At 52.3% G+C, this 21,677-nt stretch overlaps 5 protein-coding genes across 19 annotated transcripts in view; 1 reads left to right on the plus strand and 4 right to left on the minus strand.

Moving 5' to 3' along the window:
- Positions 1 to 12: 12 nt before the first annotated feature.
- Positions 13 to 5,782, minus strand: LOC133496091 (prolyl 4-hydroxylase subunit alpha-1-like). Its single transcript, XM_061811318.1, has 15 exons — positions 5,729 to 5,782; positions 3,626 to 3,700; positions 3,258 to 3,354; positions 3,029 to 3,180; positions 2,818 to 2,955; positions 2,399 to 2,644; positions 2,177 to 2,334; positions 1,935 to 2,111; positions 1,638 to 1,708; positions 1,251 to 1,350; positions 1,126 to 1,179; positions 920 to 985; positions 720 to 788; positions 417 to 513; positions 13 to 356 (listed from the first exon to the last, which is right to left on the minus strand). The coding sequence occupies exons 2-15, from the start codon at positions 3,696 to 3,698 to the stop codon at positions 286 to 288; spliced, it is 1,569 nt and encodes a 522-aa protein (XP_061667302.1). The 5' UTR covers positions 3,699 to 3,700; positions 5,729 to 5,782; the 3' UTR covers positions 13 to 285.
- Positions 3,295 to 8,724, minus strand: LOC133496093 (cytochrome c oxidase assembly protein COX11, mitochondrial). 4 transcript variants are annotated; one of them, XM_061811321.1, is made up of 7 exons: positions 7,925 to 8,150; positions 7,202 to 7,485; positions 6,262 to 6,417; positions 6,039 to 6,180; positions 5,729 to 5,973; positions 3,626 to 3,700; positions 3,295 to 3,354 (listed from the first exon to the last, which is right to left on the minus strand). In XM_061811321.1, the coding sequence occupies exons 2-6, from the start codon at positions 7,466 to 7,468 to the stop codon at positions 3,674 to 3,676; spliced, it is 837 nt and encodes a 278-aa protein (XP_061667305.1). In that variant the 5' UTR covers positions 7,469 to 7,485; positions 7,925 to 8,150; the 3' UTR covers positions 3,295 to 3,354; positions 3,626 to 3,673. The 4 variants fall into 4 exon arrangements, with proteins under 4 accessions (XP_061667305.1, XP_061667304.1, XP_061667303.1 ...); XM_061811320.1 differs by lacking the exons at positions 3,295 to 3,354; positions 3,626 to 3,700; positions 7,925 to 8,150 and adding an exon at positions 8,586 to 8,724 and having other exon boundaries at positions 5,620 to 5,973; XM_061811319.1 differs by lacking the exons at positions 3,295 to 3,354; positions 3,626 to 3,700 and having other exon boundaries at positions 5,620 to 5,973.
- A 64-nt stretch (positions 8,725 to 8,788) lies between these two features.
- LOC133496090 (chromobox protein homolog 2-like) lies at positions 8,789 to 14,117 on the plus strand. 2 transcript variants are annotated; one of them, XM_061811317.1, is made up of 6 exons: positions 8,789 to 9,339; positions 9,412 to 9,455; positions 10,398 to 10,463; positions 10,528 to 10,597; positions 11,023 to 11,405; positions 11,757 to 14,117. In XM_061811317.1, the coding sequence occupies exons 1-6, from the start codon at positions 9,049 to 9,051 to the stop codon at positions 12,682 to 12,684; spliced, it is 1,782 nt and encodes a 593-aa protein (XP_061667301.1). In that variant the 5' UTR covers positions 8,789 to 9,048; the 3' UTR covers positions 12,685 to 14,117. The 2 variants fall into 2 exon arrangements, with proteins under 2 accessions (XP_061667301.1, XP_061667300.1); XM_061811316.1 differs by having other exon boundaries at positions 11,023 to 11,414; positions 11,757 to 14,116.
- A 1,491-nt stretch (positions 14,118 to 15,608) lies between these two features.
- On the minus strand, positions 15,609 to 18,145 carry nog3 (noggin 3). Its single transcript, XM_061809753.1, has 3 exons — positions 17,667 to 18,145; positions 17,491 to 17,552; positions 15,609 to 16,247 (listed from the first exon to the last, which is right to left on the minus strand). Exon 3 carries the CDS (start codon positions 16,245 to 16,247, stop codon positions 15,609 to 15,611), a length of 639 nt encoding a protein of 212 aa, XP_061665737.1. The 5' UTR covers positions 17,491 to 17,552; positions 17,667 to 18,145.
- Positions 18,146 to 20,594: 2,449 nt separating this feature from the next.
- The window catches only part of ankfn1 (ankyrin repeat and fibronectin type III domain containing 1), a 31,439-nt gene continuing 30,356 nt past the window's right edge, over positions 20,595 to 21,677 (minus strand). For 7 of the 11 annotated variants that reach the window (XM_061809742.1, XM_061809743.1, XM_061809747.1 and 4 more), the window contains one exon: positions 20,597 to 21,225. In XM_061809742.1, the coding sequence (XP_061665726.1) occupies positions 20,655 to 21,225 (571 nt within the window). In that variant the 3' untranslated portion in view covers positions 20,597 to 20,654. Of the gene's footprint in view, positions 21,226 to 21,677 lie in introns of all 11 variants that reach the window. The other 4 variants (XM_061809745.1, XM_061809748.1, XM_061809749.1 and 1 more) reach the window with 3 other exon arrangements.

The following is a 21,677-nucleotide window of genomic DNA, read 5'->3' on the forward strand; positions in this document are numbered from 1 at the left end:
TCATCTGATGAGTAAGGTTTAAAAACTTTTATTTGCCTTTAAATCATTTGAACAACACTCGTCGCAGCAGGCCATAAAATCGCATTCAAGTTGCATATTCTGATTGGCGACGCGATGGAGAACAATAGCGAAGAATAGAAGTCGGAATACAGTCCTGAAATAAAAGCCATTTGATGCAAAGGGCGCGAATCAAGCCCAACTGTACAATTAGTATAAAAAGACTCGTTTGTTGAAGTGTTTGAAAAAACTTAAAACGTAGGAATTCATTCCATCGAGTCGCGTTGCTCAACTGGAACTTTGCAGGCCACAGCGCCGTCTGAACTCCTGACCTCTCTCGTGAAGCCACGTGTTTCCCACTGAGGAAAGATTTGAATCCACCACTGAAAATGGTCACCTGGGTCAATGTGATGACTCACCCCACTTGCTCCCCACCAGGACGGGACAGGCGGCGTGTCGGGTCCGATAATCTCCCTCTCCGCTGAGGAAAAGATTGTACCAGAACACGGCCGACCCCTGCACAAACCGAGAAACCGCCACTTCGTTAGGTACACCCCGCACAACCCGGTGTCGGGTTGCAAGTGCGGTTCCGAGACGCGTCAGACAGGAGAAGAGTCCGGTTGACCGGGCAGATGATAAAGTGGCTGTCGTGTAGTATATATATATATGTGTGTGTGTGTGTGTGTGTGTGTGTGTGTGTGTTCGTGTCCTGGAAAGCAAACCTTTATGGGCCAGACAACGGCGCCCACTTCGGGGAACACGGTGGCGCCCCCTGCCTGCACGTCAGTCATCTGCAGCGCAAAAGGTGAAGCCGGTAAAAAGCTGAGCCGTCAAGCTTTAGGTTTGTTTTTTTTTTTTTTTTTTGTTGTTGTTGTTCGGGGGCGGAGGGGATGAAAAGTGAAAGAAAGTGTCCTGTACTGACGTAAAGCAGCCATGTGGCGATCCGGTTTCCTGTGCCCAACCGTTCGTACGGTTCATTGACAAATTCCTGTCAAAACATGACAAAGTTCAATTTGGGCTGGGCGATTATTTTCAAGGGTTTGCATTTTGCCGACTTGGACTTAGTGGAAAATGTGTCAATACGTCTTTTTTTTTTTTTATGCGCAAGGACCGGCTGTTTATATTTACCACTTGAAAGTCTAAATGTGGTTCGTACTGGCCTCCGACGCCGTAGTTGGCCACCTGCGCAGACAAACGGAGGAGAGTCAAGCACTTTTTGGCGCAGCGTCGGATGCGGGCGGGGACAACTTGACCTGCAGCTCCTCTGCAGTGGACGTGTCCAGGCCCGTGACGGCCGCCAGCCTCTTGGCCAGCTTGTCCACCACCGCGTGCTGGTGGCCGCTCAGCCAGGCGCTGAGGAGGAAAAACTCGCGTCACTAATCGGCTGTTGCGCCCGTGACGTTGACCTCGGAAAGCAAAGTGCGCGTCTTATTGTACAAGCGTGGATGCGCGAATGTCTGGACAACAGTTGGGAATATCGGGCGAGTCCGGAAGGAGGCGTCCATTCCCGGCTGATATTCATATCTCATACCCAGCCATATTTGGAGCAAACCGTTCCAGAGTAGTATTATTCAACACTTCACGTCACACTCAAAAGCTGAATAATGTCAAGAAAGCCACGCACGGCCTCCTTCCCTTACTTTTGGGAGACTCTTTCGGGAACTGTGATGCTCACGTTCTCCTTGTCGTCCCTCACTTGGGAGCGCGCGAGCTAGCGCGGCCGCGGCGCCGTCGAGAGGAAGACAAAACGCAAGCGTCAAGTTCAAGTTTGGCAAAGAGCAAAACGTTCGCGGACGCGTCAAAACTTCTGCGTCGCGAGCGTTCATCACTGATGATAAAGAATCGTCTCAAGTGGCTTTTGATTCCTATTCCGAAAGATAAACCTCGTCGTGAGTTCAAAGGAACAAGCAGAACCGAATTTTGAAACGCGGACTCACTTTGGGTCTGGCCAACTCTTTGACCGTCTCCATGTCGCCGTCCGACGCCACGTCGTGATAGCGGACGATGCGCGGCAGGTCCCACACGTCTTCCTCTTTGGCGGGAGCGATCAGGAGGCTGGGATGGCCGCGGTTGTCATGGTAACGGCAGAACAGCCGGCTCCGTCGCCCCGGCGTCTGTCGGGAAGACGAGCCGAGAGAGTACGTGGTACCGGTGTCGCGAACTCTCGCCGTCCTCTCACCAGCTCCACGCTGTCGCCGCGGCACAGCCGCTGGTACACGTCGTGGTAGCTATCCTGACTCCCCGTGACCGTCTCCGGGGCCTCCTCGCCCGTCTTCTGTTTCTCCAGGTGGAACTCGAAGTACTTGAGGTTCTTGACGGCTCGCTCGTTTCCCGGATCTAAAGAAACGACAGAACAGCTTTGCACGTTCGGCTTAGCGGAGCCTCCTCGCGGTCGACTCACCGATCTCCAGCAGCCGCTTGGTGGACTCCTTGGCTCTCTCCAGATCTCCTTGCTTGTAGAGGGAGTAGCTGTGGTAGTCCAGGAGGGTGACGGCGTCCGCGGTCGCGGGCGTCTCGCCCTCCTCCAGCTGTCGGAGAGCCTGAGACGTCCACAGCTCGGTGTGGTAGAAGTCGTTTCCCTTGTACGCCACCATGCCCAAGTCGTAGCAGTCGTCCACCGTCAGGCCGCTGCAGAGCCGCGAGTTTCCTGTGAGATGCATTCCAAGTGACTCTCTGGAACAAGCCAAGCTAAACTTAAGCTAAACCCCCACCCCTTCCTCTCAGTCAAGAAGTGCTACGTCAACGTACTTCCTTGACGGCGCTTAGTGCTTTCCTGTTTACCGGCGCGCAAAGTACGCAAAGAAAGAAGGGGCTCGTCACCTGGCAGCTCCCCTTTGGCGAGGGTGTCGGTGTCCAGCTCGTACGTGTCCTGGAGCCTCAGGAGGGCTTGGGCCGCCCCCGTCAGGTCTCCGTTGTCGGGGAAGCGCTGCCTCTTGACGCCGAGTTCGGAGACAAAACCTCAAAAGACAAGAGAGCGAGCGTCAAAAGTCAAACTTTTGGGGTCCGGCGGATGAGTTTTGCGGGTGTTCACCGTCAGAGACGTCGGTGAGCACCAGGCTCTCCAGCTCGCTCCACTCTTTGTTGATCCGCTTCAGAAGTTTAAAGGCGTTGACGGGATGGCCCAGGAAGCCTTCGGGGTCCTCCAGGGCAAACGCCGAGAGGTTAGCCAGCTTCTGAGCCCACCTGAGCGCCACACAAAGAGCAATTTGGCCGGTTCAGCGTCGCCCGCACCAACTCTGAAGGTTTTGCTGCTCCGGAACCTTTTGATCTGCTCCAGTTTTGTCTCCGCGGCTTGGATGTAATCCTCCAGCGAGGCCACCAGGTCGTGCTCAGTGTACAGCAGATCCGTCATGTGACCTGAGCGCGCACACGTCATTACGCTTATTGTTGCATGTGTTTTCATTTTTTTTCCCCATTTAAGTGGCAATGGAAAGCAAAAACCAAAAAATGAATGTGATTATTTTGGAGTTGAGGCTCAAATTCAGTCCTGTACTCGATGATTCCCCAGAGGAAGTCACCTTCAGATGAATCATACTATCTTAATTGGCACACTAGCACAAAATAATGTTGCACCACACAAACAAACCTGCAAATAGTAGTAATAATAATCAGAACGGAGCAGACTCACCTATGGAACTGTAGAACTCGCCGGCAGCCGAGGACAAGCCGATGACGATCAAGAGCAGGCAACGCGTCTCCATATCTAAAAGATCATTGTTCATGACTTTCTTATTTGATGAATGACTACCACACACGCGGTCGACGGATCATTACACTGTAATTAAGTGTAATTAGCAGGTGTGCGCCGACTCCCGTTTAACATGAGTTGAAACGGGATTGGTTCGTCCTGAACGCAGCCACGCCCCCCCCGTAAGAAGGGGGTGTGCGCACTTGAGCAACCGCATTGTCACACTCGTAATCCGGCATTCGGCCTCCCAGAAAAGCGACGCACGCGTCGGCCACGTTAGCTCAATCAAATCACGAGCGAGGAATGCGGCTTCGGCGCAAGTAATTCCGGTTCATTAACTTAACGCCAATCAAAGCGCCGGCGTGACAAGGAACAAACTCGAAATCGGCGGCCAAAATATTTCAAGACCGATCAATGTCTGCCTTAAAATGATGAAATTAGGCACTTGTCAATCAAACATCTCTCGGACTTTAGGAAGTAAAAAGTGACAAACAAAAAGATATTTATATGAGCTTTGAAATCCGCTATCGAGGTTCCGAAGTGCCAACAAATGGGAAAAGTACAAACTGGCTGGTGAGAGTATCCAACGCTATCATCATCATCATCATCATCATCATCGAGTACTAGTGTACTGCGACGCACCTGCAACGTTGCTCTCAATTCGGCTGTTTGGAAACGGGTCACGAAGTTCCGCTGAAAGCAAAATCGGGTTCGGTTTCTCCTCCTGGCGTCTTCTTTCCCGACCCGCCCGTTCGACTTCCTGGGCGGTTTCTTGCTTGTCGTATCCGTTGGCGAGCCGGACTGGACCTACCTGTTCCACCTTCTCACGCGTCATCACACGCTGGTCGGATGGATCAAAGGGAGAGCGTTTGCACTTTGATCCTCACGCGGTTTTTGGCGCAAAAACCAAAAGAACGCACGGGAGCGGCGCCATCCCGCTCCGGGGCCACTCCGTCGTCAGGATCGAGGGCATCGTGAACGCTTCCGAAAGCGGCTTCGGATGTGAAAGTCCCGTCGGACCCTTAGCCGATTTCGACTCGCTTTTAGGAAGGTTCTTCGAGACGATGACTTCAGCTATTTCCTAAGTGAGGGTAGCGTACTTCAAGTCTACGTTCCGGATGACCCGGTAAACATTTCTGTTCAAAAATGCCAGCACTGCTTAGTCTGGATACATTTCAGCTTTTCCAATCTTGCATTTTCACAACTTTTTTTTTTTTGTTTTTTGTTTTGTTTGGTGGCAACTTCTGGGCTCGTCCCGGTCGGGGTCGCCGCATCTCCTTCATCTTCTTTTCCTCACGTCTTCCGTCAACCTTCTCTTGGGTCTTCCTGGCGTCGGCCTCGCAGTTCTGAGGTCACGGGTTCAAACCCGGAGCCGCCTGTTCAGAGTTTGCGGGTTGTCCCCGTCCCTGCGTGAGTTTCCTCCCACATTATGCAACATTAATTGGACACATTGGACTAAATTGCCCCAAGGTGTGTTTGCGAGTGCGGCTGTTTGTCTCGAATGTGCCCTGCGATTGCCTGGCAACCAGTTGACGGTTTGCCCCGCTTACTGCCCGTTGACAGCTGGGATATGCTCTAGCGCGACCCTCGTGAGGATAAGCGGCAAAGTAAATGGATGGATGGATTCCCTCCAGCATGTTTGAGTGTTGGCTAAAATGCTCATTCTTGCTAAGGCGCTCCAAATATGTTCATGACCACCAGATGTTGAATTCTGAAAAAAAATATATCTTTTTTTTTTTTTCCATTTCCAAAAGGAAATTTTGCTTTGGGAAAATCTAACAAATAAGAATGTTGGATAATTCCACAACCCCCCCCCCCCCCGAAAAAAAACAAAAAAAGGACCTTCCCGTCACTGCAAGTTCAATTGTTGCAATATGATGAGAAAAGTCACTTGATCATCATTTCTTGATTTGACTCTTGAAAACATTGAAACGTCCCGATGCAATAACTTTAATTATGGATCGCTTTTCCAAAATAAGGTCAGAAAGCGCTTAACAATCACAAACGTGACGAGTTGCCAGTGAGGCCGAGGCAAATATCTACCAAGGAGATGTTCCGCACTTGCGCTCCAGCCTTCCACGGCACGGAAAAACTCGGCTTCGGGCTCAGCGCCGGCCCGGCAGAGGCAGATGCTGGCCGTCCTTGGCCTCGAAGAAGGTGTAGGACAGCGTGATGGTGTCCACGCGAGCCATCCTGGGGTCCACGTCGAACTCGGGGTCGATGTAGAAGAAGACGGGCATGTCCACCTCCTCGTGGGGGTTCAGGCGCTGCTCCTCGAAGCAGAAGCACTGAGGGAGGGAAAAGAGGATCCGTAAAAAGTCCCACCCGGAAAGACGCGCTCCGTCTTCCTAACTTTTCTTTTCCCCTGCCTGGATCTTGTTGAAGTACTGTCCCGCCTCGAAGGGCACCACGTTGTAGGTGGAGATGCCGACGACGGCCTTGTCTGTGGGGTTCTTGGCTCTGTAGAAGGCCAGCGCCGTCTCACCCGGGACCACCTGCGCGACAAACCCGTCGCAGTTTGAGCCGCCGGCGGGCCGGCCATCGCGCGGGCCTCCGACTTTCGCCGGGCGTCTTACGAAGATCTCCGTCTGCTGAGGTCTGAAGTTCCACTGCATGCTGGCGTGGGTGTCGGCGTTGAAGGTGACCTTGACGACGCGCTCCCTGACCGGGTCCATGCTCTGCACCAGCTCGGAGTCGTGACCGCTCACCGCCGTGCCGCCGAGGCCCGCCGCCTGCCGGGAGAGCCGAGCTCAAATCGCAAACGGCGAAACGCTTTCGCGAGACAGACGCGTTTGCCGCCTTGAAATATGTGCAAGAGGAACTGTCTGGATGGAGCGCTACCAGATCTGTAAGCCATTGTATTTGCGAGTCTCAATCGAGACTTGTAGGACCGAGACCGGCACCACTGAGTTCTGCTGGGACAAATGAAGCGCAATCAAGTGCACAGAAGAAGGAGGCCCCGAACCGTTCCCGCGGAGAGAGGAGAGACGTTCGTATCGTATGGTATCGTATCGTATCGTTCTGTTCTCCATTTGTGTGTGTTGAAGTAGCACTTGTTCCAACGTTTATCATCGCCATTACGCATAATACGCTCGTATCAAACTAGCATACTTTTATTTTATGGGTTGCTCAAAGAGTTTCGGGTTTAGCCAACCAGAAGCAATAAAAAAGCTTTCCCTCTTCGGACAATCGGACAAATACTTCAAGAGAAAGTAACTTTGACTACGCTGACGCTTAAATGGAGTTCAAGTACGGGAGGTGTAAAACTCCTCCAAAGTTTTTATACGTGGGCTTGATATCCGTTCTATAGATCCCTGGGAAACTCTATCAAATTGGAAAAAAAAAAATGAAAGAATCTCATGTCAAAAAATCACTGTTTTCCAAAACAAAGGCAGACGTTTGATTTGGATTCAACGCGCTTTCACGGAAAAGCGACGGTCCAGAGGGAAATTTGGAGGATTGGGACAATTTGAAGTGAACCGGGGGTCCCGAAACTCCGCCGCCACGCACGCTCACCTGGCAGTAGAGCCTGTAGAGCGGCACGGCGGCGTAGGACAGGCCCACCATGGCCACGCCGGCGGCCGCCACGTAGGTGAGCGCCGTCTTGTTGCGGCTCCTTCGCTGCTCCTCGTGGCCGGGACGCCTTTGGGTCTTGAGCCCCCGGATCTGGACGTGGGGGCGCCACAGGAAGAGCGGCGGCCTCCCGGCGCGCCACCGCAGGGCCCGCAGGAAAGCGGAAAGCGAGAGGCCGCCCAGCGACCGGCGGACGACCGGTGGCGTCATGGCGGCAGCTGGGTCACCTGCGTGGAGGAACGGCGGTCAGCATTCGATTTCTGTCGCTTCGTCCTGAAAAATCTATTTGCACTTTTGTTTGTTTTGTTGCACCCGAAAATTGCTGCATTGTTACTGCTTTGCATCGCTCAGAACTTTCCTCGAATATGTCACAGCCAAGAAAATGACACTTATACCAACGCAACGTGTCTGGAACCCTCTTTAAAAGTTCTGTCCCATGATGATGTTTCCGTGTCAATCTATTCAACTGGACTTCAAAATTCTCCACCTAACTACGCGGACAGGACGCTTTCAATTTGTCACTTCTCTGGATTGTGATTATGAATGCATTTTAATGAAGTAATGAATGATTACAATAGGATTAAAGATTTAAACCGCTGTTAAGAAAAACAACAATAACAAGAAGAACACATTGAAAAGCGTGGTCGGGACGAGGAGACGACCGACCTGCAAGTGTCCACCACCGCCGCAGTCCACGCTCGGCAACAACAACAACAACAACAAAACGGTCCAATGAGTCATGGAACAAAGACGCTTGATTTACACGCTGTCACTTCATAATTCATAATTCCGAAAGAGAAAAAAAATTAAAAACTTCCACCGGGAGACGAGGACAAGCCGGCGGACGGGTTTGAAGGAGACACAACATTACACAAGGAACCGGCGTGCAACACATAAAAGCTTCCCCCCGGGAAGTCGTCACAAAATAATCTTTCTGCTTGTTTGGAACCCGGGCTGGAAAATGTAAATGAAATATCTTTTTTGAATGAATTGACTCATCGAGTGAAAAAAAAAAAAAAAAAGATTCATTTCTCGGCGTACTATGAATGCGAAAATTCTACGACAAAAAAAAAAACCGTGCAATAAACGGATACATTAAAAAAATTGGACCGTCAGAGTGGAAAGTAAGATTTTGGAAAATCCAAATATGAAAAGAAATATTGTAAATGAGATTTTCAACCCCAAACCGCCTCATACAAAATCCCGATGGCACCATGCAATTTCAGATTGTGACAATATTTCAACTAACATATTGTAAATTGTTTATACTAGTATTTATATTCATGCTTTAGTACTCATTAGTTCAATACAATACATATTACTGTACCTCCAAAGCCAGGATCTGTGATGGAATGTTCGTGCCAGTGGCACGAGTAACCTTCACATCTGGGAAGACACCACGAATGCTAAGAGGTCCATGCAGGTTTTGGAGGATCACGTGCTGCCATCCAAGCAACGTGTTTTTTTCACAGACGTGCCATCTTCTTTAAACAAGACCATAAATGGTCGACATCGAGCAAGAACGTGAAAGAATTCCACCTGCAAAGCTTCAACAGTGAGTGTCCTCAGCTCACAAACAATTATTGAATATTGTTCTTTTTAAAAAAAAAATAAAATAAATGCAGGTGACGCAGGAGTGTTTGTTGTCCTGTATTCAATTAAAAATGGGTTAAACGTGATTTGCAAATCATTGTATTCTGTTTTTACTTGTGTTTAACACAAACTTCTTTGGAATTCCACCTAAGTGACGTGTTTGTGTTGCACTTTGTTGCTTGTTCCTGGAATAAAATATGACTAGTGAATATTTGATGATTATGAAATATTGTGCTGATTACTCCGGGCTTTGGATCGCGTGTTGCGTTTGTGAGATACTTGGCATTCTGTTTTTTGTTTTTGTTTTTTTGATGGTGAAATTTGAAAAATGGAAGCAATTTGAGAACGATGTCGAGCGGAGCGCCTACGGAGGCCGCGCGCGGACGAAAAGGCGTTCGTGTTCTCCCGGCGGCCGTCCTGCAATGGAGGGGGTGACAGTGGGCCAGGTATTTGATGCCGAATGCATCCTCAGCAAGCGGCCGAGAAAGGTGAGGAAGCCCCGGGGCGGCTCGGCGGCCCTACCGGAAGCCGTTCAAGCTGCTCTGTGTGCTCTCTTGCAGGGGAAGTTCGAGTATCTCGTCAAGTGGCGAGGGTGGTCGTCCAAGTAAGTCGCTAGCATGTCTCAGCTAGCCGCCGCCGAGGCTAACCGTGCGCGCACGTACACACGCACGCACTCGCGCGCACAGGCGAGGACGCGAAAGCCGACACACGATCGCAACACAAAACAAAAACAAAAACAAAAACAAAAACCCTTTCTCGGCTCTCGTCGGAATCTTTTGCCTTGGGGGACGTGCGGCTTTCTTTTTGTCTTTGCGGGAAGACCCAAAAAAAAACAACAACAAAAAAACAACAACAAACAATTCAAGCTGCTGAACGTTTTTCCTCTTTTGTATTTGTTGTTGTTGTTGTTGTTGCTGCTGCTGCTGTTGGTTGTGATAGCAGCTCATGCAAATAAAATATTGTTATCATTAAAAAAAAAAAAGGAACACAATGCTCCTGTTTCCCAGAGTGCTTTGAGTTTGACATTACAATTCATATTGTTCCTCTTCTGGTGCACCCAGTCTCTGATAATCGACACTAAATTGGCAATGATGACAAATGTGACCTTTTCAAAGATACATCGTTTTATACTATTGTTTGTTTTTTTTTTTTTTCGTCCTTGTAGTTGTTTTTATTGTGTTGATTAGTTGGAGCGTCCTTAAATTACGTTCAACTTTATTGACGTGTCCCGAGAACAAAGCAACAAAATGCAAACGTTCCCATTTCCTGACTAACTGTATACATGTTGCAGGTTCTATGAAATGTGTAACAAATACAAAAATGTAAACCAAAAAGTTTCCGGTGTAAGAGTTGGACGGAGGCCGGGTCGACCGGCGACGGCCGCGTCCCACAGTGCGGGCGCCATCGACCGGCCGCTAACCGTCGTGAAAGTCACAGATTCTACAGTGCAGCATGTGGATATGGTGACCCCTAGTGGACAAAAAATAACAGGCATATTGTGTATTGTTTCTAATGAAAATTAAATGCTTTGTTGTGGTCGTTTTAGGCACAACAGTTGGGAGCCAGAGGAAAATATTTTGGACCCGAGGTTATTGGCGGCCTTTCACAAAAGGTTCCTTACTGCGTGCACTCGGCTAATAACGCGACGTGCGCTCATTAAAATTGTGTCGTTTTAGGGAACAAGAGCGAGAACTTTTGTTCCAGAAGAAAGGAAAGAGGCCGAGAGGACGACCGCGCAAGATTCCGGTAATTTCCCGACGCGTCCCACTAACAGTGACAAATTGGTTGTTGTGTCTTTTGAAATGCGCAAAGTATTCCAAGCTGATGTAATGATTGGCATTTATTTACAAATGTATTTTATTTCTACTTAAAATCTCACATTTTTCAAATGTACTCCTTTCTTTGTATTTTTTGGTCATGAATTTGTATTTATTATTAAGTTGAAGTATTTCAGCTTAAATAATAGTCATAATAATGGCTCATTTAATTGAAACGCAATTTGATGCATTTTGACACCTTGGGTATTTGATTCCCGTTTTTATTTTTACTTTCTTGTCTGCATTTGTCGTTATTATCCGACGTCTTTAAAGTTGAATGAAAAATGGAATCTGTCAAATGTTCAACTACTGGCACCTAACGAAGTGTCCCACGACGTGTGACGCCGTCTTCAGCTCCTCGCCGCAAAAGGCGGCCGCTGGTCCTCCTCGTCGTTTTCCGGCGCGTCTTCGTCAGCTGCGTCGTCGTCTGAGGAAGAAGAAGACGAGGCGGAGCGCGAGCGCAAGAAGGCCAAGGCGCCGGGGGCGGGGCCCGGGGCGGCCCCCCGGCTGCAAGCCGTCCCCCAGAAGAGGCCTCAGATCCCGCCCGCCAAAGCCGAGCCCCCTCGCAGGAAGCGCGGCCGGAAACCGCTCCGGGCCGACGCGGGCGCTTTGAGGCACCCCAAAGCCAGGACGCCGCCCTCGCCCTCGCCCCCGCCCCCGCCCCCGCCCTCGAGCCACCACCACCACCATCACCACCACCACCACCACCACCAGCTGCTGCCGGGGTTCCTACGCAAGTATGGAAAGTACGGAATTGGGTCTGATATGTTTTCAGGCAACGAAAAGTGCGGCAATAAAGAGCGCAGACATATTTGGTGGCTGAAGCTTGAATGTAAACAAACAAGTGCCGGTTGTCAGTGGGGACCTCGGTCAGACTGAATGCTTCATATCTGCGGTCTTCTCACTTGATTTCCCCGCAACCGGTTCTTCTTTTGTTTATCCTTTAAATATCTGCCATACAGCGGGGCAACAATGAAATACATATTTAGAATAATGAAGGCAAAAGATTACGTGAGTCATTTACACGACATCTGCTTGTTAATGTCTGGAAAATGTTTTTCAATGGCAAATGTCTCGTAACGTTCCAGGGCGGACCCTCGGCCGGGGATGAAGAAGCCGCTCCAGCCGGCGAGCTTCACTTACCCCGGACTCGGCAGGACCGCCAGAGAGCACCACGCCGCCCAGAGCTCGGCTTTCTCTCAGGCGGCGGCGTCCAAAGGGGGCTGCGTTTGGAACCGGCACTCGCCCGCCGGGCCCTCGCCGTCGTCGCTCGGCAAAGCCGGCAGCTCGCCGCAAAGGAAGGCGTCGGAGCCGGGCGGCGGTCGGGGCGACGGGACGAGAAGCCTCTTCGGTGGCGGTCCGGCGGCAGCGCCGGGTCTGCGGAGGCAAGACGTCCACGGCGGGCACACCGCTCTGCTACAGCACAGGCGATCGCTCACCAAGTCGGCGCCGTCGTCGTCGTCGTCGTCGTCCTCGCGGCGGGCAACCAATCAGACGCTCAGCTTGCGGGCGCTGAACCTGCAGAGCGTCACAAAGACTCCGCCCGCCGGCTATCACGGCAACAGCGGCGCGGCCGTGCGCTCCAGCACGCGCAGCGGCGGCCTGGTGCTCATCAAGGACTCTTGCGTCATACCAGGAGGGCAGCGGGCGGGCCCGCCCGCAGGGGGCGTCGGCGAGCAGGGCAGGAAGGACGCGACGACGACGACGACGGCGGCGGCGGCGGCGGGCGGCGGACGCGACGAGCGCAAGTCCGGCCGCGGCCTCAACGAGCTCAGCACCGGCGACTCCGACGACAGCAGCGGCAGCGAATCGGAGCGGGACGCCGTGTCGTATCCTAGCGACGGCCGGCCCAGCCTGGGCGACACCGCCACGGAATCGGACGCCGAGACGGACTGGCGCCCCACGCGGAACCTCCTGGAGCACGTCTTTGTCACCGACGTCACCGCCAACTTCATCACCGTCACCGTCAAGGAGTCGCCCACCAGCGTGGGCTTCTTCAACCCGCGCAACCACTAGCCGGCCCCCCTTAGCGCCGCGCGCGGAATGGGGCGCCCGGCCAATTTGTCGGCTTTGTCCGAGGCAGGAACGCGACGGCGTCGGCGTGGAGTTTAAGTCAACCTGCAAATTTCCCAACGTCGTCGGAGGCGCAACGGAAGCGGAGAGCCGTCGTCGTGAAGGGTTAGACGTGCCGCTTGCGCCGCATCGCGTTGACAGCAACCGTCGCCGCGGATGTAATTATCTGAACGCCTGAAGGCGCCACGAGCCTTCCGTGCGAAACGAACCGTCCGCCCAAGTCGCCTTCTGCGCGAGTTGGGTCGGAAATTCGACACGCGAGATCGCGGGACGCCAGATGCGGACGTGCCAAAACGGCGGCTGTGTAGAACAGGTCGACGTGGACCCTGACGTTAAGTCCGAGCCTGCTTCCTCCTCAGCCCATTTTCACAAGGGCGACTGTCTCGTCAATGCCAAAGCGTATGCAGTACACAACATTTGAGGAAAAAAAAAGTCAATGTACGGCGTTGCATGGGGCAACATTTCTTCAAGTTCTTTGGCTCTTCCTGCCGTCCGCCCACACGGAACGCGTCGATGATTCGGTGGCTGTCTTGTGTCCGCCGGATCGGCGACCGCGTCACGTGGACATTTTGTCACGCGAGTCGGTGAAAACGATTCCAGCGTCACCTGCGAGGAGCTCGGAAGCAACCTTCAGCACGGCACAACGGGGAGTCGGATCGCGACTTGTTTTGTCGGTCATGAAATTGGCCAAAGTGACTCGCCCGCGTTGCGTGTGCTGCTGCTGTTGTACACCACCAAACGTGCGTTCGGTCGTAAACGTGAACCGGTATTCTGGTTCGGTTGCTTTCAAACAGACAAAACAAAAGGCTGCTCTCTCTCAATTTGCGACGGACATTTTAGCGGCGCGCATCTCACGAATAACTTCCCGGTCCGCCGTTACACCTCCAGTGGGGCCATTTTGCGGCGTAAAAGGCGCCCCCGAGGGAACCGCCGGCTCTCTGCTGCGGCAACACTTTTTTTTGAGCTGACGAAACAGGAAGTCCTCAGTGCCTCAGGTTCCGGTCCACGACGTAACGACCACAAAACTAATTTGTACATTTCGACTGTCTTGGTAAAGGTTTTTTCTGTGTGTGTTTGGACCAAAGGTGCTATGAATGTTATTTAATTGTCAGTATTACACAGACAGTATTGATCCATTAATTTATTCTGTAAATATCTTTGTGTTCGCCTCAACTCGACCTGACTGTGTGCCTCATTTTTCAACATTTGGGTATTGAATAAATCAAAAAGCAACACAAAAGTTTGCTTCCATCCACAAGTACAGTTTGCGACACCCAACATTAAATAATTTTTCAAATCGTTAATTGGTGTGAAAGATTCAAATTTGATGAAATCAGGGTTAAATAAATTATCATTTCCATGCATACTGGGACAAAAAAAAAAAATAATAATGGCATAAATCTTACTAACAATACCAAATACATAAAAAAAAAACTATTTAAGTCTGGAAAAGCTCAAAATTAGATTATGGACATTTGAATAAAAAAATAAATAAATCATTTCTTATGTTAAAAAAAATAACCCGGTTGAATGAGCCAAGGAGAAAAATGAAGTTAAAATTTGAAATTTCCCACCAGGACCGTCTCAGTTGCACGTCACGCGTGACGTGTCCGTCAAGAGGAAATGACCTCAGCGGAGACGGCGCAACCACGTGCGAGCCATCCAAGTCCCGTTCTGTACTTTCTTTTTCTCTCTTCAGTGTATGCAAATTGAGTTTGCAATTACTTTCAACAGGCGACAATTGGATCCAAGTGCGTCACCCTTGAGGCAACAAATTCATGAGTCTCAATCAATTTTGCCTCCGGGGCAGCGTGCGCAGGAGGAGGAGGTGGAAGTGGAATTTTCCCCAAATAAATAAAGTTTGGGCAAACAAGCGGCGGGGCGACAAGGCGCCCTCACAGCGCGCCGAGTGCACAAACACGCAAGACTGCGCGGCAGTGTGCGACGCGCGCGCACGGCCGAAACGCGGTCTAAAAGGCCCAGAATGAAAAAGGGACAAAAACGAAGGGAAGGGAACGCGTTGTGGGGGCCAATCGAAGTGAATTGACCTTTGCCCGATCGGATGCACTCTCCGGTCGAGTCCTCAGCCATTGCCGATGAACCCCAACCAACGCGGTCCGAGGGGGCCCGCGCCCGGCGTCGGCGCGCGAATCCCGATCTCGTGCGACGAGCGACCGCGTGAAAGTCTCTCACGAGCGATTCATTCATTCCAAGTCTGTAGACGCTTGAATTGACTCGGGCGGGCGGGCGGGGTGGCGCTTGTAAGTCTCTCATTAAGCCATTCTGTCACGTAGCACTAGAGGGAGCCTGCGTAACCACCGGCGAGCCTCATACCACAGTTTGAGAACCAGTGACAACTTTTGAAAGGCCATAAAGTAAGCACTTCAGCTTGGAATGAGACAAATTTCTTCTCATTTGTTCGTGGAGAGATTACAACTTTGTTTTTCTAGCACAGAAAACAACTTTCTGCTTTGAAAAAAAATTTGGATGGCATATCGGAGTCGGCGTCTCGGGAAACGTTTCTGGGGCGCACACAGAAAAATTTGGCAACTGACCACAAACACACACAGGAATGATGGAACCCAAGTGTGTGTGTGTGTGTGTGTGTGCGCGCCGCGGAAGCATTTTTGTTTGTTTTGACATTTTAATGAAGCAGCAGATTGCACACACACATGAGCCGCAATCACGCGCGTTCAACAGATTTGATCTTCTTCGTCCCAAAATGGCCAGTTGGCAAACTTTGCTGCTGGCAGCAAAAATGGCTTTCATTCATTCATTCATTCATTCATGCATTCGAAGGAGCAACGGACGCTTCCCACGTTTCCATTTTCTTCTTTTATTTGCCAAACTTTCAGAAAGCGCAGCGGTCAGGTCGCGCACGAGCACCTGCACTCGGACACCACGGGGTATTGAACGGGGATCCAGGCGCACTTGCGAGCCGCCTTCCTGCGCACGCAGCGCCAGCGCAGCAGCGTCAGGTGCTCGGCCTTGGCGGGGGCGCAGCGCATCCCCTCGGGCACGGAGCAGGAGCGCTCGTCGGGGCAGCGGCCCGTTTTGACGTAGCGCGGCCAGAAGCGGACCCCCACGTCGGTCCAAGCGCGGAGCACGGGGCAAGCCGCGTACGACCGCAGCCACATCTGCAGCCGGCGGCGCAGATTCCTGCTCGGCTTCTGCTTCTTGCCGCCAGAGTCCAGCGCGTGCGGGTCCGACTCCGGGCTCCCCGCGGCCTCCCGGTCCCGGTCCCGGGGGTCCTCGTGCTCGGGCGACGACGGCGGCAGCACCGACATGAAGCGCGCGTCAAAGTGTCCGCCCAGCGCGCCCCGCAGCTCCGTCTCGTTCAGGTCCTTCTCGCGGGGGTCCAGCAGAGGGTCCGGGTCCTCCTTGAGCTCCACGAGCGGAAGGTGCTCGCTCGGGACCGGTCGCAGCAGCAAGTAGTGCTGGCACCTGGCCCGAGCCAGGAGAAGCGTCCACACCACCAGCAGGCAGGGAAGCCACCGGGGAGCCATCTCGGAAACGCAAAAAAAAAAGTCCGCTTGAGCACTTCACGCGACCGCGGGAGACCGAGGCGGAGCCCGGGGGCCGCATGGCTGCTGCTCAGAACCAGCTTCTTCCTCCCCGCGGAGTCCAAACACAAGCAAGTTGTCACTCCTCGACTGGGCCGCGCCGGCTGTGACGTCGTCGGGATGCTGGACCAACCGCACGCACACACGTACCGCAAGCTACTAAAAGAGGCAAACTATTTCTTTGCACTTTTTTCTTTTCATTGTGCCAAAAGTGATGCTGTACATAACTGACGTAGTCATACTTCTTCAATTCTGTTGAGTTTGTTCTTTTCTCATAGTCAAACCATTATGAGTACTTTTTTGTACCACGCGGTGCCGGCGTTGTTGACCTTCGGCGCCGAAAATGTTCCGCTGGCGTCCGCTTGAACGCCCCCCCGACCCCCCTCTTTCTTTTTCTCTCACGCCGCATCAAAGTTTTTGTGGAGCTGAAAATTTCACGGCCGGACGCGGAAGGAGAAGCGGCCGCACTTCGGCGTCTGGGTCTGACTTTGCTTCTCCAGCTTTCCTCTTCACGTTTGGACTCCTTGGCGGAGGTACCAGAACATTCCGCGGCCAGCGGAGGCATTTCGGGCATTTTGCGAGCGGCGCCGCCGCCGGATTGTGAAAATCGGTCAGAGGCGCTGAGGCGACCCTCCGCTAAGAAAAGCGTCTTCGCAACTTGCGTCACATTTGTCAGCTGCACGTACACAGGCGATGTGTTCCTTTTTCATTTTTTCTTTTTTCAAGGTTTCCCGACAACAACAAATTCATTTAAAAAAAATTGGCATCCAGACCTGGTCACACTTCACATGCCAGGCCTGAAGGGGGCGCAGTAACGCCGAACCGGGAACTCACTCAAAACAGAGAATAAGTTAAGTGGCGACGAGCTGGGAAAAAAAAAGTCCCCGATCGGCGCCAAGGTGAAGAACATCCGACAAGGTGAGCCACCGTGGGGGGGCGAGCACGGGACACCAAAGGCGCCCACCAAGGGGGGGGGGGGGGCACCTCTCTCGTTTGACAAAGTTTCCCGTAAACACACAAACCTTTGAAGAAATCCACACAAACGGGCCGCCAGAGGAACATTCTCAAAGTCCTCGTCGGGCAAGCGACTGACTTCACTTCTACGCTATTTACCAAGTTGCGTGTATGTGATTAAAAAAAAAAAACAAAAACACAAAGATTTTTCGTCTGTTTTGCTTGTACTCACCACGCACGAAGATTCTTTTCTTCCGGCGACCCAGAATCCAATCCTCCGAGACGGAAAAATCTCTGGTGAGCAAACGCCATTCAATTAAAACAAAGAACAAACAAACAATTTGGGATACGTCGCGTCCGGTTCCTGAGGAACCGGACGTGACGTCGACTTTGGCGTAGTCGACTCACTTTAATCCCAAAGCCGACACTGGCGAGGATCTTTCAAGTTTTTTTGGTTTACAGCTGCTCCCACGTGGCTTGGATTCCAGTTCACGTCGGCTTTCCGCGCACGTAAAGATTTCTGGGTGGTAAATATTGAGCGTCACTTCGGGCCAAATTCACTCTTAAAACCTCAGCGCAGGAAGATGATTGAAAATAATCTGCCATTTGATGTCCTTGGGCAAAGCTGGAACACAAAAAGTTTGATCATCTTTGTGGGCGAGGCAAACAAAACGTGGGCGCCGTTTAGCGCGCGCCGAGCTCGAGGCGCCCACGCGTCTGCGTCTACGTCAGCTCCGCACGCGCGAAAGCCGCAAACGTCGGGGTCCGGCCGTCGACGTTTTCCGCTGGGCTGCTGACGGGCGCGACCTTTGCCTTTGACCTCACGCGACAAGCGGGCAGACGACGTGATTTGCCGATAACGCGAAAACCAAAAGTCGTCTGTGTGAAGCCGAAAGCTCCGAAGGCAAAACGACGGCCGCGATTGCAGGCTCCGGCGGCTTTATGGCCAGTTTTCAGTGAGATTTCGCAACAATAGTTTTTGGGGGAGCTTCAACTGGAAATTGTGAACAATATTTTTCTTTGCTTTGAAACGTGAATTTCTCGCTCAAGTTTGTGTCTGCGTCTCAAGCGGGATTTGCCAACCGGTCGTCACCGCGCGCAGCGTGCCAGCATCTCGGCTCTGCCCGGCTCCCGAACACCCTCGCCCCCCGCCGGGCCTCCCATTCCGTCCACTTCTCACCCACGTGCGCGACGCGACGTCTGCCGGATCTTCGTGCCAGCTTTGCATTTTGTAACTTCCTCCTCGGTCAAGCAATTTAGCACAAAATGCATTTTATCCATCCATCCACCCTTTTTGTTTTTCGACACGACGTAGGCAACGGACGTTAATTCCCTGATCTGTGATTGTGCACCAATTCAAGTCGCAGCACTTTGAGAGGTCGCCCACTAGGTGGCGCCCGAGCGGGCCGGCGTCCCTCGAGGGATTCAAAGAGTTCCACACCCAACAAGTACGAGCTGCACGCGGGAGGCTTTGGACTAAATCGAGAAGGGAAGAGAACGCGGTATCTGAATCCCAAATTCATCGAGCGCGTTTTGTGGACGTGTGGAATGATCACAAGTTCCATCAGCTTTTTATTCCAGAATGTGCACACGCGATAAAAATTTGGAGAAAAAAAAAAACAAACAAAAAAAAAATAGAAGACGAACCGTGCATACGCACGGTGAACAATTTGTGCTCCTCGGGAACATAAATAACACAATAAGCGGCTCAATAAACAAACGTACAATCCAACCGAAGCGTCTGCGGGAACAAACGGGGAGTGAAGAGAGAGAGAGAAAAAAACAAAAACAAAAACGTCGTCAGCGCACGAAGGAAAAGAAAGAGTAGAACAAAGAAAAATTCCGTGTTTTCGTGGGGCCTTCAGTCGGCGGGAGGGTCCTTGCAAAACTTTCGTTCCACAGGCCAAATTTGCAAAAGCGATGCTTGGACGGCTGAAAAGAACACGTTTGGAGATAATTAGCCATTAGACGGAGAACTACATGGGAGATTCGGGATGGCCAAGTATTGAGGCCACCGTATCAGAAGTGGACTCACAAAGGCCAGCAAAAAAAAAAAAAAAAACAGACACGGAGGAAGTCCTCCTCGTCAGCGGGTGGCGCTACATTGCGGCAGTTTGAGGCATCGGTGAACCTCTGCGCGCACCAAAGACAAACAATAATCTCTCTTCAAAACTTTGAAAAAGTACTCGCCGCAACAGTAACGGGTGACCGAATACTCGTACTGACATCGCTCCAATAAAAGTGCCATCAAACATTTCAGTGTTTGTTTGTTTTTTTTTGAATCCATTTCATCTTTTCCAGATTGTCGGGGGCGTGGCTAACCTGAGGGGTAGTGATGCACTTCCTCTTGGGCAAGAATCGCCCCTCCCCTCTTAAAAAAAGAACTCCTCATCATTCAGTGCAATTGCAACACGCGGCCGCTGGGTCTCAGAAAGAAACTACACGACGGAGCATCCATTATTCCAGGCGGTGGGGGGCGTGGTTTCAACACATTTTACCCGCACTTTGACTGAAATGTTGCACCCATTTGCAGTCTTGAAAAGCGATCATCGGACCCTGCAGACTGCCACGACTTCAAGTCGCTTCAAGCGGGCCACCGCCCGCCCGTCCGGATTCGCACCACTCACTCAGCACAAAACCTTCCCTGGTTTTTTTTTTTTTGGGCTGCGGTTTTGGTTCCTGCTTGCGTTGTAACAGTCGACGCCGGGAGGAGTCCCGAAGGTGGGCCAAGTTGAACCAGCAACTTTTGGTTTCTACCATCCACGCGGCAAGTCCGGGCGGCGGTGCCGAGTACAAGAAGGGCCTTGGTTCCGGTTCGGACCACCTGGAGCTTTGTGGGGGGGGGGTGGTTGTATCATCTCCGCATGCTCGACAACTGGGGCGGTCCGAAAGCAGCGTGCCAAGCAGACCGAGGTCCCCGCTTCCATCTTGAAGCTTCCTCTGTGAACCTTCTCCAGTGAAGTTTTGTTTTTGTACAGATTTGCACTTTAAGTCGGTGTGAAACTGGCCAACGGGACCACGTCCAGAGTCAAGAAGGAGTGGGACCGGGTACAAAAAGGTCTCTGGGGGGGGCGAGTACGCTAGCTTTCCAGTCAGTCCATTCTCCGAGGTACCGGGGGGAGGGGGGGGGGGCGAGGCCGACGAGGGTCAGGGCGGGGCTGCAATGTCCACGTGGACACTTTGCACTTGGACCTTTTGTCCACCCATTTGGAGCATTTCATGTAGACGCAGGACTCATTCCAGGCCGTCCGCACACGAGTGTCCGACGTCTACTCGTCTTCCTTCCATTTAAAACTTTGCCGTTGCAGCGTCGCCGATGTAATGCCCCCCCCCCCCCCCCCCCAAAAAAAAAAAAAAAGAAAAGAAAAGAAAAGAGAAGAGAAGAGCTCCGGGCGCCTAAAGCGTGCTGCTGAGAATCTCCGACACCTGCGCGTTGGTTTGGTCGTCCGAGTCGACGTCCCGTCCGGCCGCCCCTTCCGGGTCGTCGCCCCCGCCCTCCCGGTCCTTCGGGGCCTCCGGGAAGATCCGTCTCACGTGGGGCCTCTGCTCTCGGGGGAGCCCCTCGCGGCTCTCCGGCGCGCAGTCCTCGGCGCCGTGCAGTTCCGGGTGGCGCTGCTCGGTGTAGACGCCCTCGGATAGAGACCCCGTGTGGCTTGCGCCGCTGTGGCCTCTCAGCCAGCGCCGGGGCCCGCTGAAATACTGGCCCCGGTGACTCCTGGAGAGCAGCTTGCGCTTTGAGAGCGGGTTGGGGGCGGGCTTCGGTTGGGGGGCCGCCCCCTCCTGGCGGGTCCTCGAGGGCGACGGGCCCTCCGGAGTCTCGGCGGTGTGGCGAGAGAAGCGCTGGGCCAGGAGGGCGGACGGCGACAAGGGGGGGGGGCGGGGGAGGGGGGGCGGCGCGCCATCTTTGGATTTGGCCTCTCTCAGAGCTGGCGACCGGGGGCGGTCCTTCACGGGGGGGGTGCTGTACCTGGACAACGAAACAAAATGACGGTTACGCGGCTACGGCCCGCAAAGTACGTTATCCAAAGTTGGATGAATTCAGAACGAAATAATTCAAATACGGTTTAGTGCAGAGGACCGGGGTTCGAATCCGGGCCCTAACCCGCCCCTACGTGGCCTTCCTCCGGTTTCCTGCCACATCACCGAAACACGCAGCGTCGGCGTCAACGCGGGCCGGCTAACCCCCGCCTTTCGCCACCCTCGTAGGGATAAGTGGAACGGAAAGAAAGTCGAATTAATTATTGTAATAGCAAAATAAAGCATTTTATTTCTTGGATTACTGTGGCCATCTTTCTCGTGATTGATGAATTGATTTTGGAAATTCCGCCATACTTGCTTCTTTTTACGCTCTTAAGGAAATGGCTAATCAATTACAATAACGTTCTCCAGAAAGAACTACAATTGAAAAGTTGCCGCATT

The sequence above is a fragment of the Syngnathoides biaculeatus genome, chromosome 22, assembly GCF_019802595.1.
Source record: "Syngnathoides biaculeatus isolate LvHL_M chromosome 22, ASM1980259v1, whole genome shotgun sequence".
Lineage (NCBI taxonomy): Eukaryota > Metazoa > Chordata > Actinopteri > Syngnathiformes > Syngnathidae > Syngnathoides > Syngnathoides biaculeatus.